General features: G+C 39.3%; 1 protein-coding gene across 3 annotated transcripts in view; it reads right to left on the reverse strand.

Moving 5' to 3' along the window:
• Positions 1-14,553, reverse strand: part of LOC122090931 — a 158,447-nt gene that overhangs the window by 129,525 nt on the left and 14,369 nt on the right. For 2 of the 3 annotated variants that reach the window (XM_042660709.1, XM_042660707.1), the window contains exons 7-15: positions 12,136-12,239; positions 11,878-11,995; positions 5,073-5,174; positions 4,774-4,974; positions 4,533-4,690; positions 2,805-2,960; positions 2,572-2,664; positions 2,086-2,437; positions 1,870-1,983 (exon numbers count right to left, since the gene is read on the reverse strand). In XM_042660709.1, coding sequence (XP_042516643.1) covers positions 1,870-1,983; positions 2,086-2,437; positions 2,572-2,664; positions 2,805-2,960; positions 4,533-4,690; positions 4,774-4,974; positions 5,073-5,174; positions 11,878-11,995; positions 12,136-12,239 — 1,398 coding nt within the window. The remainder of the gene's footprint in view (positions 1-1,869; positions 1,984-2,085; positions 2,438-2,571; positions 2,665-2,804; positions 2,961-4,532; positions 4,691-4,773; positions 4,975-5,072; positions 5,175-11,877; positions 11,996-12,135; positions 12,240-14,553) is intronic. The other variant, XM_042660708.1, reaches the window with a different exon arrangement.

Consider the following 14,553-nt stretch of genomic DNA (forward strand, 5'->3'; position numbering starts at 1 on the left):
AATACGTTCATTCCTTATTTTATTATTTTCAGCTTTTCCACACATCCATCTTACATCCTCATTTCTGCTACACAAAGCTTCGTAATATGACACTTCTTGACTATCCAATATTCCGTTCCATACATCATTTGCCAATCGTACAATAGTCCTACAAAACTTTCCTTCGTGCTTTAAAGGGATACGTCAGTCACACAATACTCCAATTGCACATCTCCAGTTCATCCATCCCATTTTAATTCTCTGTGAAACATCATCCTCTATATCCCCATCTTTATTTATAATTAATCCCAGATATATAAAGGAGTCCATTTGAGGTACCTCTCTTTCCTCAATTCTCACCATGTCATTATCCATCATAGTGTTACTAAAAAATTACACATCATATACTCCGCCTTCGTTCTACTAATCTTGAAGACTCATGTTTCCAAAGTTGATCTCCATAATTCTAGCTCAGTGTTAATCCCTGATTTAGTCTCATCCACCAAGACAATATTATCAGTGAAGAGCATACACCATGGGACTTCGACTTGAATACTCTTAGTTAGCTCATCTATAACCCCACAAGAGGTTTTCCACATTTCAATTGGGATTTCATCTAGGTCTGATGTCTTGCCAACTTTCATCTTTCTTAAGGCTTCTTTAACTTCCTCCACACTGACCTTTTGGACATATCTATGACATGTGATATTTGTTAAGTAATGCAAATATATTGGTCATGTCTACTCGAACTGTCTCCATTTAGTAGGTACAAATATTATCATTACATTTCTTCACAATGTCCTCATCCTTACCAACAATCTTCCATCATCACATTTAACACATCTCACCTGGTCGAAATCTCTACTCTTCGTTTCTCTCATCCTAGCTCTCTTATATATCGTTTTTTCTCCTTTTGTATTTAGGTTGATATACAGATCCTCATATTTCTTCGCCCTAGCTATTCCCACAGTCTTCCTTGTTTCGTTTCTATCTTCGTAATAGCTCTTCTTATCCTCAGTTACTTTAGTCCTTTGCCAAGTCCTAAAACAGTCTTTCTTAATTTTAATGGCAGCTTGGAGCTCATCATCCCACCACCAAGTCTCTCTAGGTGCCGAACAACAACCCTTCACTTCCCCTAGCAAATCTTTTATAACCCTCTTAATACAAGTCATCAGCTTGTTCCACATCTCATCAGTGTCTCCCTCAAAGTCCCACTTCCCTTGTTTGACCACATTATCAGTAAATGCATTTAGGGACTCTCCTTTTAATTTCCACCACTTTATCTTAGGGTATATAGGCTCCCTCCTCCTACGCTTCTGAGTACTGAGGCGCAAATCCATAACCACCAATAGCAGTATTAGATCATGCAAACAAAAAATAGATAAAGGAAGGAAGAAGAGAGGAGATCGATGGAGAAAAACAAAATTCACAGCTAGGTAAAAATACCTCCCTACCAAGAGCATGTACTATTATATCTGAAGTAAAAATAATGCATTGATAAATCTACCCCTAATAGTATAAACTAGGGCAATAATACCCTTAACTAAAACATAAATAACCATGCCCCAAACTACCCCTACTGACAGGTGTATACAACATCCCTACGGAGAGAAAATACAAATAACTTAACAGTAGTAATTGTATTTCATCCTCAAATCAGATGGCCCAAAAATTATAGTTTGGCACTATAAACCATTCAGGCTTAGATCACTTGAACGATGTTTAATAGAAGGGCATGAAGAACATGAAGTACTCAAAACACAACAGGACTTACATCCAATAAAACCAGATTTGCATTCAGGAATGTTTGATCAAGGAAAAGTCTAATAGATAATCCAATAAGTAATACATTAATAAACTAAAAACAGGTCAAAGTTAAAGAAAAAGCACCGTAACATGGCATGGAGAAATTGCTGCCGAAAGAAGCCAGTTTACATTCTCCCCAACTGGTGAATGCACAAAACTTGCAGTTAAAGCATTCACCTTCTTCCCACTGCTAAAACTCTGCAATTTAGCTCATTTAACATTCAGAGCAACATGATATCCAGAGCACCAAACAAAGCAGAACAAAGAACAAACACTATGGTGTTTAGCAGGCAAACCAACCTGTGCAAGTGAACCTTCAGGAGAAGATAAGCCATAGAATCTCAACGACACGTCAAAATGGGTGCTTTGACTATAAACCTTTGTGGTGACATGAAGTTCTTCAAATCTACCACAAAGAATCTCTGTCTGATTGATATCAATGATACGTGCAGCCGCCTGACCAATAGAGACATTCACCAAAAACCGCATGATATTCTGTATATCCTTTCCTGAATGGAAAGCCAACTCTTCATCCGGTTGGTAGCTCAGTATTTTATTAATTGCCTGCCATTCTTCTTTAGTAAGCCTTTCCTCCATCAACTGTGATCCCTCTGGACAATTTTCATCAGAGGTATCTTCAGAAGAAGTACCCCTGGGAAGCAAAGGCAAATAAATCAGGCTCATCTAATTAAATGGGTGACAAGAAGTCAGCAATCACCAATTACTACTCAACTATGAAAAAGGTAATTGCCAGTTCAAAAATAAAGTCACTGAGCTCCCACCAACCATCTAAAAGAAAACCAGCTTCTTTTCATTTGGCCTCTTCTTTGTGCTGCTTGTTTTGATCTTACAGATTCAACCTTAGCATGTGCAAGTAACCTGAAAATTACATACTCAAATTGAATAATAAATTATCATAAATACAAAACAACTTACAACAGGAAACAGAAGTCTCACTTGATCATGTTTGATTTAGAGTTCCAAAAAAAGCACAATGAGTCAAAACTAGATCTGAATACCTCCATAAAAGGATTACTTTAGAATCCAGATCTTTCTCAACATCCCTCATTTCAGAGTTATCAACGTTTGACAGTTGTAGTGAAGCAGCATATAGTTGAATATAATGGCGACGAAGTTGACAAAGGTGCTGAATTCTGTCCCAGGAGAATTGACAACTGAAACCAAAAAAGGCGAGATAATAGTTATTAGACATAATGTTAAAATGCCTTTGGCACTTTCAGACATCCATGATCCATTCAGACCAATGCAAGATCAATCCTGCATTAAATCTAAAAGCGAAATATGTTACTTACAAGTTTTAGATAAGAAGCTGCAACAAAGAAAAGTTTCAGAACTACTTCTTTGAATAATTAATGTAACTCCACCTATATTTTTTATCTGATGATCTGAGGCCCACATTTGGGGGGAGGGATGAAAAATGGTACCAGCTGAGCTTAAGACCTGTAGCAAAAACTTTCAAACCCGGGCCTTAAAAATTCACTGTTCAACCTTTAGAATGACCAAACAGGATTTGGGTAGCCAACCCCAAGCGGTATGCATTTCTTGATAACTAAGAGACAGCTCGTATTAACATAAGACTGCCATCTTTAGGCCAAGGTTTACGATCTCGCTCTTGCCCCCCATCTCGCTAATCCAAAAAAAGAGAGATCTAGTGAGATCTCGCCGAGATCATGTAATTTTTCCCAATCAACTTGGTGGTTGGTCTCAGTGGCCATTTGGTCTTTGTAGCCCTTGAAACTTGGTATTTACCCTATTTCAGGCCTTCTAAGCATATCAGAAACGTCAGTTTTTTTTAAATCAAACTTATAATGGTACTTTGACTTCGTACCCTATGTAAGTAGTCTGACTCTTCAAACCCTAGGCTAGTATGCTCTATTCCACAATCAACACATGACAAAACATAATCATAAGAAATTAAAAAACATCATAGACAATTACTTAATTGTATAACAATTAACATTGATGACTAATGAGTCATATTCATATATATTGAAAATTTGAAATGACACAAGATAAGCCGCATAACAACATAAGGTCAATGTTACATGCATCATTTATTTAAACAGGAAAATTTAAAATATATATATATATATATTTCCTTCGATGAATCCATAGATCAGTGTAATATGCATCACATATAAAAAAACCAAAATAAACCAACTAGTATTGATGATGTTTCCAAAAAAAACATGGGTTTGGGAAGATTTTTAATCTAAAATGGTTCTTGAGAAGAAAAGCGAATCCAATGTGGATGAGGAGGTAATATTCTCTACTCTTTCCACTTCAATGAGTGTAGGAATGGAGATCCTCAAGCAAAAGCACCAAAATCCTTGGTCCTTAGTGTTTTTTCTTCAAAAAAGTATAATATATATAGAGAGAGAGAGGCGAGATTTGACAAGAGCTTGGCGAGATCTCGATCAAGTTTTTGTACAATTTATACCTCATCATGCATCTCGTCTCGCCTTTTTGAAAAAAATGAGATATTAGCAAGATCTCGATCTCTCCAAGATCTTAAACCATGCTTTAGGCAAAGAGAATTTATTATATTTTGAAGGCTTCTAATTACACCAGTTTACCAACACACTCCATCAGAACACTAATTTTCCCAAGAGAATGAAAGTAGAAAATGTACACATCTTTCATCTCTCATATATAATTCAACTCAACAAATTCTTTTCCCAACTCATTTCTCATATGATTTTGCTGTTTATAGCTATTGATATTACCACATTTTTTTCCGCTGCAGACTGGCCTGAGCAGCATAACGCCACCAAACATGAGGATCCTCCAAAACTGACACAAAGGGTCTCAAGTGAGATACATCAACATGTGTCCTATATCTCGATATGACTTCCATAAGTTTTATAACATCACGATACTGGGCCTGCAAGTTTTGGGATCAATAAATAAATTTCATACGATACACATACAAAAATTTAATTCAAATGCAAACTAATTGAAAATAACCTCTGTAATCATTAAAGAAACATCGCTGACAACAAGTGATGCCTTCTCCAAAGGAATTTCTGGTTCCTTTCTTTCTTGATTTCCAAGACGATAATATTTAAGAACTCCATTGATAGGTGAGACCAAGTATTTGCGATTACAAGCCCAAATAGAAACCATTCCAGGATCAGATGAAGGTTCCTTAATACCATCTCCAAATATCTACAAAAACAGCAAGATATATCATATGACGGTTCAACTTACCACTACTCTCGCATAAATCAGGGCAAAGAACATTAATTTCAAACACTAAGACATACCTCAATCCATTCCTCCGGACTAAGATCTTCCCATTTCTTATCAATCTTCCAGGGAGAATTGTTCGAGTCATGATAAACAGCTAGCCTCTCAAGTTGCAAAGACTAAAGCAAGATTAAATGCACACTTCAGTCTAAGTAACCTGGAAATATTAAAAATATTGATGCAAAAAAGGTAGCTATGCAGAACAGAATTGTTGACCAAGGAAATCATATTATCAAATATAAATTGTGTCCAAAGGTACAACAGGAATTAATTTCTTCTTTTATTATGACATTACTATGCAGTTGTCAAGGTGCCTTGAAGCCACCTTGATGCATTCAACAGGAAGAAGAGGGCTAAGAATCCCTAATCTACCAGCTATCCAGCACCTTTTCAAGAAGCTTCTACAAGATTCTAGCAGCCAGCAGCAGCCCCAAATCTTAGAATCCTAGCTTCCATTTTTGTTTTCTTATGTTTCTATTTCTGTTATAGTTTCTAGAAGTCTGCTAGGTACTCAGTTGTAGCTAATAGACTGTGATCTGGTTTCTAGTTTAGTTCTAGAAAGCTGCTATTTTTTGTTTTGGGAAAGATTTTCCTTTGATTCCAGCCAACTATCCTTTAGTCTATAAAATGGGATCCACCTCCCCACATTGTAAGACATAGTTTTGATCAATAAAATTACTGTTTGCTGCCAGCTTCTATGTGGGTACAAAGTGAGTGTTGGAGAGGATTCTGCCAGGTATTTTGGGTAGATTCCCCAAGGCCACGGAAGGGGGGGGCTGTTCTTCCAATGTGCTGCTATTCAAATTCTGCTCCACTTCTGCCTCAGAGATCAGAAACAAATCCTAACAACCAGGTCTGTTTACTTAGATTTTCTAGTAACCTGTAGCTGCCCTGTTTTGTCTTTTGTGACCTTTTCCATCAACCTGCAACTTCACATAATCCATTTAAACCTGTTCTATTTGTGACAATATTTTAACCAACATACCTACATACCAACCTCACTCAAACTTACAATTAGAACCTAACTCCGTAATCCTAACCATGTCCATCTCTCACCCTTCCCCATTCTGGCTGCACGCTTAACTTTACCCACTGCACCCTGCTGGAGTTCTGAGATTTCTATCTGACTTCAGCCTTCTAATCATCCACCCTACCAGATCACGCAATCCCTGTTTCAGCCAATTCTAAATCCCTGTTAGTGAGATGTCCAAAATCTCCAAACTTGACCTAACTCTGCCCGAACCGCTGAACAACCAAACTTCACTGTTTCTAGTTCCATTTCTTTTTCAGATTCTGATAGCAAAACTTGCTTTCTAACTTGTAATCCATAACCTTAAGCAATCCACTCCTTTCAGCCCTAGGCATTAAACACTAATTTCTGTAATTAGGGTTAAGGCTTTGCATTGCCACATCACCTAGGCAACAAGGCAGGCCTCAACACCCAAAGGCAACCAGTGGCAGCATGTGTAAAGGTGCCGCAACCCTAAAAATGAGTATTGGGCCCCTCACATGTTATGAATCTTAAGCACATTTCATTATAGGTTTCTATGATATTGTTTTTACCCTTATAGGAAGAAGGATACTATGGCACTTGCCTTAGCACCTTGGCCCTGCCTAACTATTGTGTTTCGAAGGGTATAGAAATGGTAACAGAGTTGTCATGGCAGTACGGCACCAAAGTGAGCCAAGTCAGTGGCCAGTAGCCTACGCTTCACAGCAGCTGGCCACTGACTTGGCTGACCTTGGTGCCATGGCAACTATGTTTCCATGTCTATGCCCCTTGAAACACAAGAAAAACATTTACACAGACTAAACACCATCCATCTGGGAACAAGACTCCTTGTATCTCCTCCTTTTGGTAATTAATTTTTAATTCACAAAAAAAAAAAAGACCTAGCTACTGTAGTATCCAGTAGAAGTCTTTTGTGTCCAGTATAGGATCATGCATAAAATATAAATCATCTGACAAGTCGGGAATATGTCCATTTCAAGGGCCAGAAAGCTCCCACATTCTCACCCCCCCCCCCAATGCTTTCCACAAAAAGGAAGGGGGGGAATTACCAGCTTACACAAGATGGTAAGATTGGTTACCAAAATATGCAGCCTCTTCCAATACGACCAAAATATCCCAATCCAAACATGCCTATTACCAAAACAATCACTGCCTTGTGTAGAGGGTGGACCTCGGGGCAACAGTAAGGTTACTCCACTGCGACCTAGTAGTCGCGGGTTCAAGTCTGGAAACAGCCTTTCCGCAAAGCGGGGGTAAGGCTGCGTGCATTATGACCCCTCGCCAGACCCTGCAGTGGCAGGAGCCTCATGCACTGGGTACGCCCTTTTTAATCACTGCCTTGTGTATGGGACAATCCATGTATTTCTTGGACCATTTTTCCCTCATGTAAGGGAGGGACAATGGATTCACTCCTTGTAACTCTCTAAATAGTCAAGATACATCTCAACAAGGGACAAAACAGGGAAGTCAATGGTGCCCATAACTTGTCATTACCAGTAAAAACAGAACCAAATAAAGCGTATGCAACGTAGGGTTTCCTGTTCTCCTTCCATTTCTTTGTGATTTGGTTCTCCTCTCAATGCAAACTCTATTGATTCGAGGAAAATTGGTGTGTGGAGCTCTCTGATTTTGCCATTCAGATCAGACTTCAGAGAGGGCTTAATCCTTTTGTTTATCTATGCATTGTTAGATTTAAGGGGTAGGTAGTGAGGCAAGCTAGGTGAGCGGGTCACGATCAATAGGAAGAGGAGCAAAAATTAGAGGTAGAATGAAAATATGTACTTATTTTCTATTTTCTTTCAGTTGACTGGGAACTTGCCTTGTTATTCTCTCTCACTTTCAGATGAATGAGAGAGAGAGAGAGAGAGAGAGAGAGAGAGAGAGAGATGTCTCTGATAAAAAAAGAAAAGAGAGCACTGCTAAAGCCTCTATTCCACTGGCAAAATCGAGACATTAACAACACCTTTCATCAGCCGAACATTGATGTACTAAGCCCACTGTATAGAAAGAGAGGAAAGCGAATGGAACAATTGGCTGAGGCAGATAGGGAAGGGGATGATTGGTGGCAGTGGGGTTGGTGGAGAAAGGGGCTAGAGTTGCTTGAATTAGAAGGAAACAAATGGATCATAATTCTCAAGGGAATTAGGCTGACAGAGCATTGTGTCATGGGCCCATGGCTGCTCACCGGTGCCGTCACTGACATGAAACCCTTGGATCGGGTCTCAGCCCCACCACCAAATCTCCACCTTTTTTTTCCTTCCAATTAGTAGGTCTTTTTTCCCATCGATTATGAATGGTAGGCTTGTCCAAGTGGTATAAGCAATGCTCTTCATATGCATAGTGGTAACTGTTTTGTGTAAATTAGTAATAGTCATCTTTGAGATGGGTATTTTGGTTGTTTGAAAAAAGGATTTTGTATTTTGGTAATCAATCGTGTTATTTTGTGTAATAAAATACTTCTCCCCCAACCCCCCCCCCCCCAAAAAAAAGGGAAAAAAAGAGGGGGCATAAAATAGCAAATAGCTCAAAATAAGACACTTCACCCTGCCCAAATTTAGCAGACTACTAGTTCGGGAAATCTTTAGCTCCAAGTATAAAGTCCTTTTTTCTTACTTTCTAAAGTGAATCATTAATTAGTAGATAACCGAATAGAAGATGGATCAATTTATTCTCAGAAAGTACATTTTTACGGCCACCGCTGGGAGCACAGCCTGGCTGTGAGGCTGAGCTGCTCCCCTCCCCCTCTCTCTCACCCTTCCTTCTCCTTTTCTCATCCCCTCCCTCTCTCCCTCCTGTCTCTTCTTCCTCCTCCACTCCCTTTCTTTTCTTTCCATCTCCTCATCCCCCTTTCCCTTCTTCCTCCTCTTTTGTCTCACACAATGGGAGCTCACAATCCACCCCTTGCCCGACTCCCTTTTGCTTCTTTCTACTGTCAAGCCTATGATCTGGTGAGACTCTGAGCTGCAGCTCAGTTTCTAGAGTAACATTGTGCCGCCGGAAAAGTCGTAATAAAATACTTCTCCATCCCCCTTTCCCTTCTTCCTCCTCTTTTGTCTCACACAATGGGAGCTCACAATCCACCCCTTGCCCGACTCCCTTTTGCTTCTTTCTACTGTCAAGCCTATGATCTGGTGAGACTCTGAGCTGCAGCTCAGTTTCTAGAGTAACATTGTGCCGCCGGAAAAGTCGTAATAAAATACTTCTCCCCCCACCCCCACCCCCACCCCAAAAAAGGGAAAAAAAAGAGGGGGCATAAAATAGCAAATAGCTCAAAATAAGACACTTCACCCTGCCCAGATTTAGCAAACTACTAGTTCGGGAAACTTTAGCTCCTAGTATAAAGTCCTTTTTCCTACTTTCTAGGGTGAATCATTTATTAGTAGATAACTGAATAGAAGATGGATCAATTCATTCTCAGAAAGTACCTTTTTTCTGCTGCCGCTGGGAGCAGCCTGGCTCTGAGGCTGAGCTGCTCCCCTCCACCCTCTCTCACCCTTCCTTCTCCTTCTCTCATCCTCTCCCTCTCTCCCTCCTCTCTCTTCTTCCTCCTCCACTCCCTTTCTTTTCTTTCCGTCTCCCTATCCCCCTTTCCCTTCTTCCTCCTCTTTTGTCTCACACTAAGGGAGCTCACGATCTACCCCTTGCTGACTCCCTTTTGCTTCTTTCTACCGTCAAGCCTCTGATCTGGTGAGACTCTGAGCTGCAGCTCAGTTTCTAGAGTAACATTGTGCCACCGGAAAAGTCGTCAATCAGATCTGGATCTTGTTCGGCGAGTTCACCAGCTCCTCCCAGACCTTCGTTGGCTCTGCCAGCGCTCTCTGGGTGTACAGCCTCATCCTTGAGCTGCTGTTTAGTTCGGGTGTAACTTGCCGCCAACCAAGCTGCTGACCAAGCCGCAGCCCAGATCTGGATCATTGTCTGATTTGCTGGGTTTCTCCCTCTCCTCCCAAATCGAATCATTCGCGCCACCGGCACCCTCTTGGCCAGCCAATAGCATGGTCAGCAGCCGCAAGGCTGTCAGCAATACTCAGCTGATAGTTGCCTTGCTGTTTCCCTTTGCAAGGCTGGTGCCTCTCTGCCACGACTGTCACCTTCGCTAGGTCAACTTCTCTAGCTTGGCCACAGCCTCCGTGATGTAGATTATTCACCAAACTAGGCTTGTTTTATTAGGAATAAGTCTAGGGTTGGATTGTATATGTGTTGGGCCTTCAGTCCGTGTGGTTTGGAGTGTAATGGGCCACTTTTATGGGCCTAAAAGAGGAGCTTTAATGTTGCATACGGGATTACCAGTTTGTTTCCTTTTCATTAGTTTCCTTTTTAGTTGGGTTTGATTTGAGTTATATTTGTTTCCTTAGGAGTCAAGTTATTAGTTGAGTCAAGTCATTAGTAGTTAGTTTACTTTTTCAACTAGTTTCTAATTTCAGTTAATTTCTAATTTCAGTTTTTAGTAATTATTGTATTATGAGAATATATATTTGGTTTCCTTTTTGAGGAAACCTTCTATTTTGTAATTCCCTCCCCCATCAACATTATAAATAAAGAGAAGGAGGCTCCTAAAGGAAGAATGATTTTGATAAGCAAATTAATGGCTACTGTTATTGTCTTCTCCATGAAGAATTGTCTTGTGTTTAATCAAGGCTGGAGGAATTGGTGTTTGATCCAATTGACTCTCTGCAGTGAGAAGCCCGAGAGGTCCACTTTTACTTTATTATCTTCTCTATTACCGTTTTCAAGAGCTCCACGGTATCAAATTTCATCTCAGTTCATCCCAGGTAAACCACACTACTGATCTGCAATACTTTTTATTTTCCAGTTCTAAAACTCTCTTTCTTGTTCCCCAATCCATCCCTGATTCAAGGGCTTCCAACCACCTGATTATCTCCATCTTTTGGTCGAGTGTTAGGCTCATCTTTCAATCCAAATTCATCATTCCATTAGTCCCTTTATTATCTTCTTCTATTCTGATTTTTGAAACGCTATAATCTGAGATTGATATTCTTAATCTCAGATCTTATCTCATCCTTGTTATTAATTTGTTTTGAACTATTCTGGTATTTGATCTGATGTTCTCTGAGAGTATCCTGCAACATTGGGACTAGGTTGACTTGTCAATCCTATTTCTACATTACTCCGCAAGGCCAGCATCCTGCCACCATGGCTGCCTTCCTGCTGGCGGCGCTCCGATCCTCTTTGACGGCTGGAAGATGAAGTGTGGAGACAAGTTGGGTAGGGTTTGGTGGAACCCTACTTGGAATTGTCTTGGTTGCCCCTCTCGCTTTGGGCTTCTTGGTTCTTGTCTCTTATGTGGGCTTTGAGTGTGTTCTTTGCCCATGTGGGCATTTGCGATTTAATGGACATGTTTGGAGTCTTCAAGCCCATTGGGTCTTGGTTGTAGTCTTTTTTGGGCTTTTGTCACCCCTATTGGGTTTGTAATCTCCCCTATTGGGGCTGTATTTCCCTCCCCTTCTTTTTACTGCATTTATTATTCACCCAAAAAAAAAAAAAATCTGAGTAGTGTAAGATCCTTTGCAAATTGAAAGCTTCCATCTGATCTTAATAGGAGTGGAATAGTAATAGAGTTTTCATACTAGCAGCCAAGCTCTCTTGATGGGATTTCGTCCATGTATACGTGACTCATAATGGCATTATGCTCCTCTTTCTCTCAGTTTGTACTCCATATTTTCCCCTGGAGATCCCTTTTAGCCACTATGTTTCCACATCAATAAAAATTTTAAGGCATTCCAAAACTAGTTTCACTCTATTACCACTACCAAAGAAGTAGAGGTTCAATATAAACAGAAACATCTCACCTTTCGCAATTTATCCAACGCACCACTGGTATCAAAGGTTTCATTACCCTGCTCATCCATTGTAACAGCGGCAAGTTTTGCTAAAGTGATTCCTGAAGAAAATGGATGTCCCGGATTACTGCAAAAAGAACAAGCACATAAACTTAACCAGGAAAGTTGACAAATAATAGATGAAAAAGAATAACAACACATGCAAAATGAGATACAGAAAGCACCTATTAGAAATAGGTACATACAAACTTTTGGCCACCAACTCACCTGATGGAATCCTCATATCTGATATGAACATTATTGATGGAAATCTTGAGATTTCCAATTACGGTAGAAATTAGAGAACCCAACCATGAATTTCCAACAGGTGGCTGCAAAAGAATGAAAGACCAACTGGGTCATCAAATGCTGAGGCTTCCAACTCATTCCATCAAGAGTCAAGACTACTAATTCATTGCAATGGGGAAAAGAATTCATGGTTATAAAAACATTTGTCAAAATTACAAAATACAGAGACTGTTCCTTCAAAAGTAAACTGATTTTAGAATAACACTGAATCTAGTGCAATTGAATAAGGAAATGTCAGGAAAAAAAAGGAAGAGAGCAAAAAAAATTCGGGAAGGGGGAAGACATAAAGTGAATTTTTACTTTAATCAGTTTCAGCAGCACTTTAAAATAAGCTGAGAGACAGGATAAGCACTTCTAAAGAAAGGAAAACTCAAAAACATTGTTGTTAATTCTGTAACCATTTTATTCATGTACACTCAACATAGATACCATAACCTGCACAGAAAAGTGATATCCATGACATTCTTCCTAACTATAAAAAGTCGATTCCAGTACCGGCCATTGCTGTCAAGCTTAAATGCTCAATCGATTTTTGCCCATGCCACCATACTCTTACATTCTAATAAATTATGTCCTTGATTTTCTGTAAATATAGCCTCAAACTGATACAATGGAGCTATCGGAGGGTGTAACCATAGTTCTAGGTTTTGGAAATTTCGACCCAAGTTTCACAAATTTCGATGGTTTCGACCTACCCCGAGATTTCTAAGTTTCAGAAATTTTGAGCCAAATTTCTAGAACTAGCCCAAAAAAAATCCGGTTTCGACCAGGTTTCGGAAATTTTGACCGAAATTTAGGTTTCAACCCAGTTTCAACCAAGGTCAAAGCCCGAAATTTTGAACCTTGGGTGTAACATTAACTATGTCAGATCAACAATAGCTAATAATCAGAAGGAGAAGAAAGATATTAAAAAAAAAAAAAAAAAAGAAGAGAGTGAGAAGGAAGAAGTAGAGAGAAAACCATGGAGACAAAAGAGCTTATCAAATAGAGAGTTACCAAACCCAATCAACAGCAAGATATAAATGTATATATATATGGGAAAAAGAAACACTGCCCCGGAAGCGTCGTCCTGCCCCTCTCACATGGGGCTGTGAACTAACCACCCACCCTCCCCTTGGATGCACATGTGAGCACCATTCCCACTGGCCCCCCGTGTTGGAGTGAAGCCACACAGTCAGGCAGCAAACCCCTTCCCATAAATTTTTTTTTTATTCAAAAAAAAAAAAAAAGCAACAACATTAGTATAAGTACAATATACCCGAACAACTTATAATAACAACCTAGGGCGAAAGAACCCTGCAGGTCTAAAACAAAAAAGGAATCTAAGATGTCTGCATAGGAGATATGTGGCATACAGAATCCATGGTTGATCGGTTCAAAAAGAGGATGAAGAATATTAAGTTCTTTACCATGTTGCAAAAGTAGGCAATCAATTCAATTACACACTTGAGAATGGGTACCATTGTAGAGAAAAGGAAGAAATTCATAATCTCATCTTTTAACTTCACCACTTACAATGAAAGGTTCAATTAATCCACAAGAAAAATTATTTTCTATAGGAAATAAATAATGAATTTCCAACTTCACATCATTTTTTTGTACATTTGTTGCATTTCTTTACACATCGTTACTCTACAACAACAACAACTCAGCCTTATCCCAACCAAATGGGGTTGGCTACATGGATCCTTGCCCTCTAGTCAACTCTATTTGACGTCATACTTGACACAAGGCCTAAGCTATGCATATCTTTCCTCACCACTTATCTTGAGATCATTTTAGGTCTGCCCCTAGGTTTTTAGTTCCTTCAATCTGAATCAAATTAATATTACATCAAAACAGGGGAGGTAACATATATATCGTAGTATATCTATAAAGGAACAATCAATAATCTGTGAAGACCTTTAGAATCACAAGAGAAATTACAACAACAACTCAGCTTATCCCAACTAAATGGGGTCAGCTACATGGATCTTATTTTTCCAATCAGTTCTATTCAAATCCATACAAGAAAATTAGTAGTCTGCTGATCCAAAAATGATGGCAGTTGTTAGGCTGCCAGGGAGACCGATTCAATGAGAAAGCAACCAGGAACATTTCAATCCTAAGCTATACATGTCCTTCCTCACCACTTCTTCTATGGTCATTTTAGGCCTACCTTTCTTTTAGCTCCTTCAATAAGGGAAATTATAGACTATAAAATAATTTGTATAATACATACAAAATCAAAAATAATAGATAGACAACGGCAATATGAAACATTATCTTCCAAGAAATAGAAGGAAAAATTAGATAAAAAGTTGAAGAATTCTTGCTCCATACGCCCGTCACAGGAAC

This window comes from Macadamia integrifolia, chromosome 10 (assembly GCF_013358625.1).
Source record: "Macadamia integrifolia cultivar HAES 741 chromosome 10, SCU_Mint_v3, whole genome shotgun sequence".
Taxonomy (NCBI): Eukaryota; Viridiplantae; Streptophyta; class Magnoliopsida; order Proteales; family Proteaceae; genus Macadamia; species Macadamia integrifolia.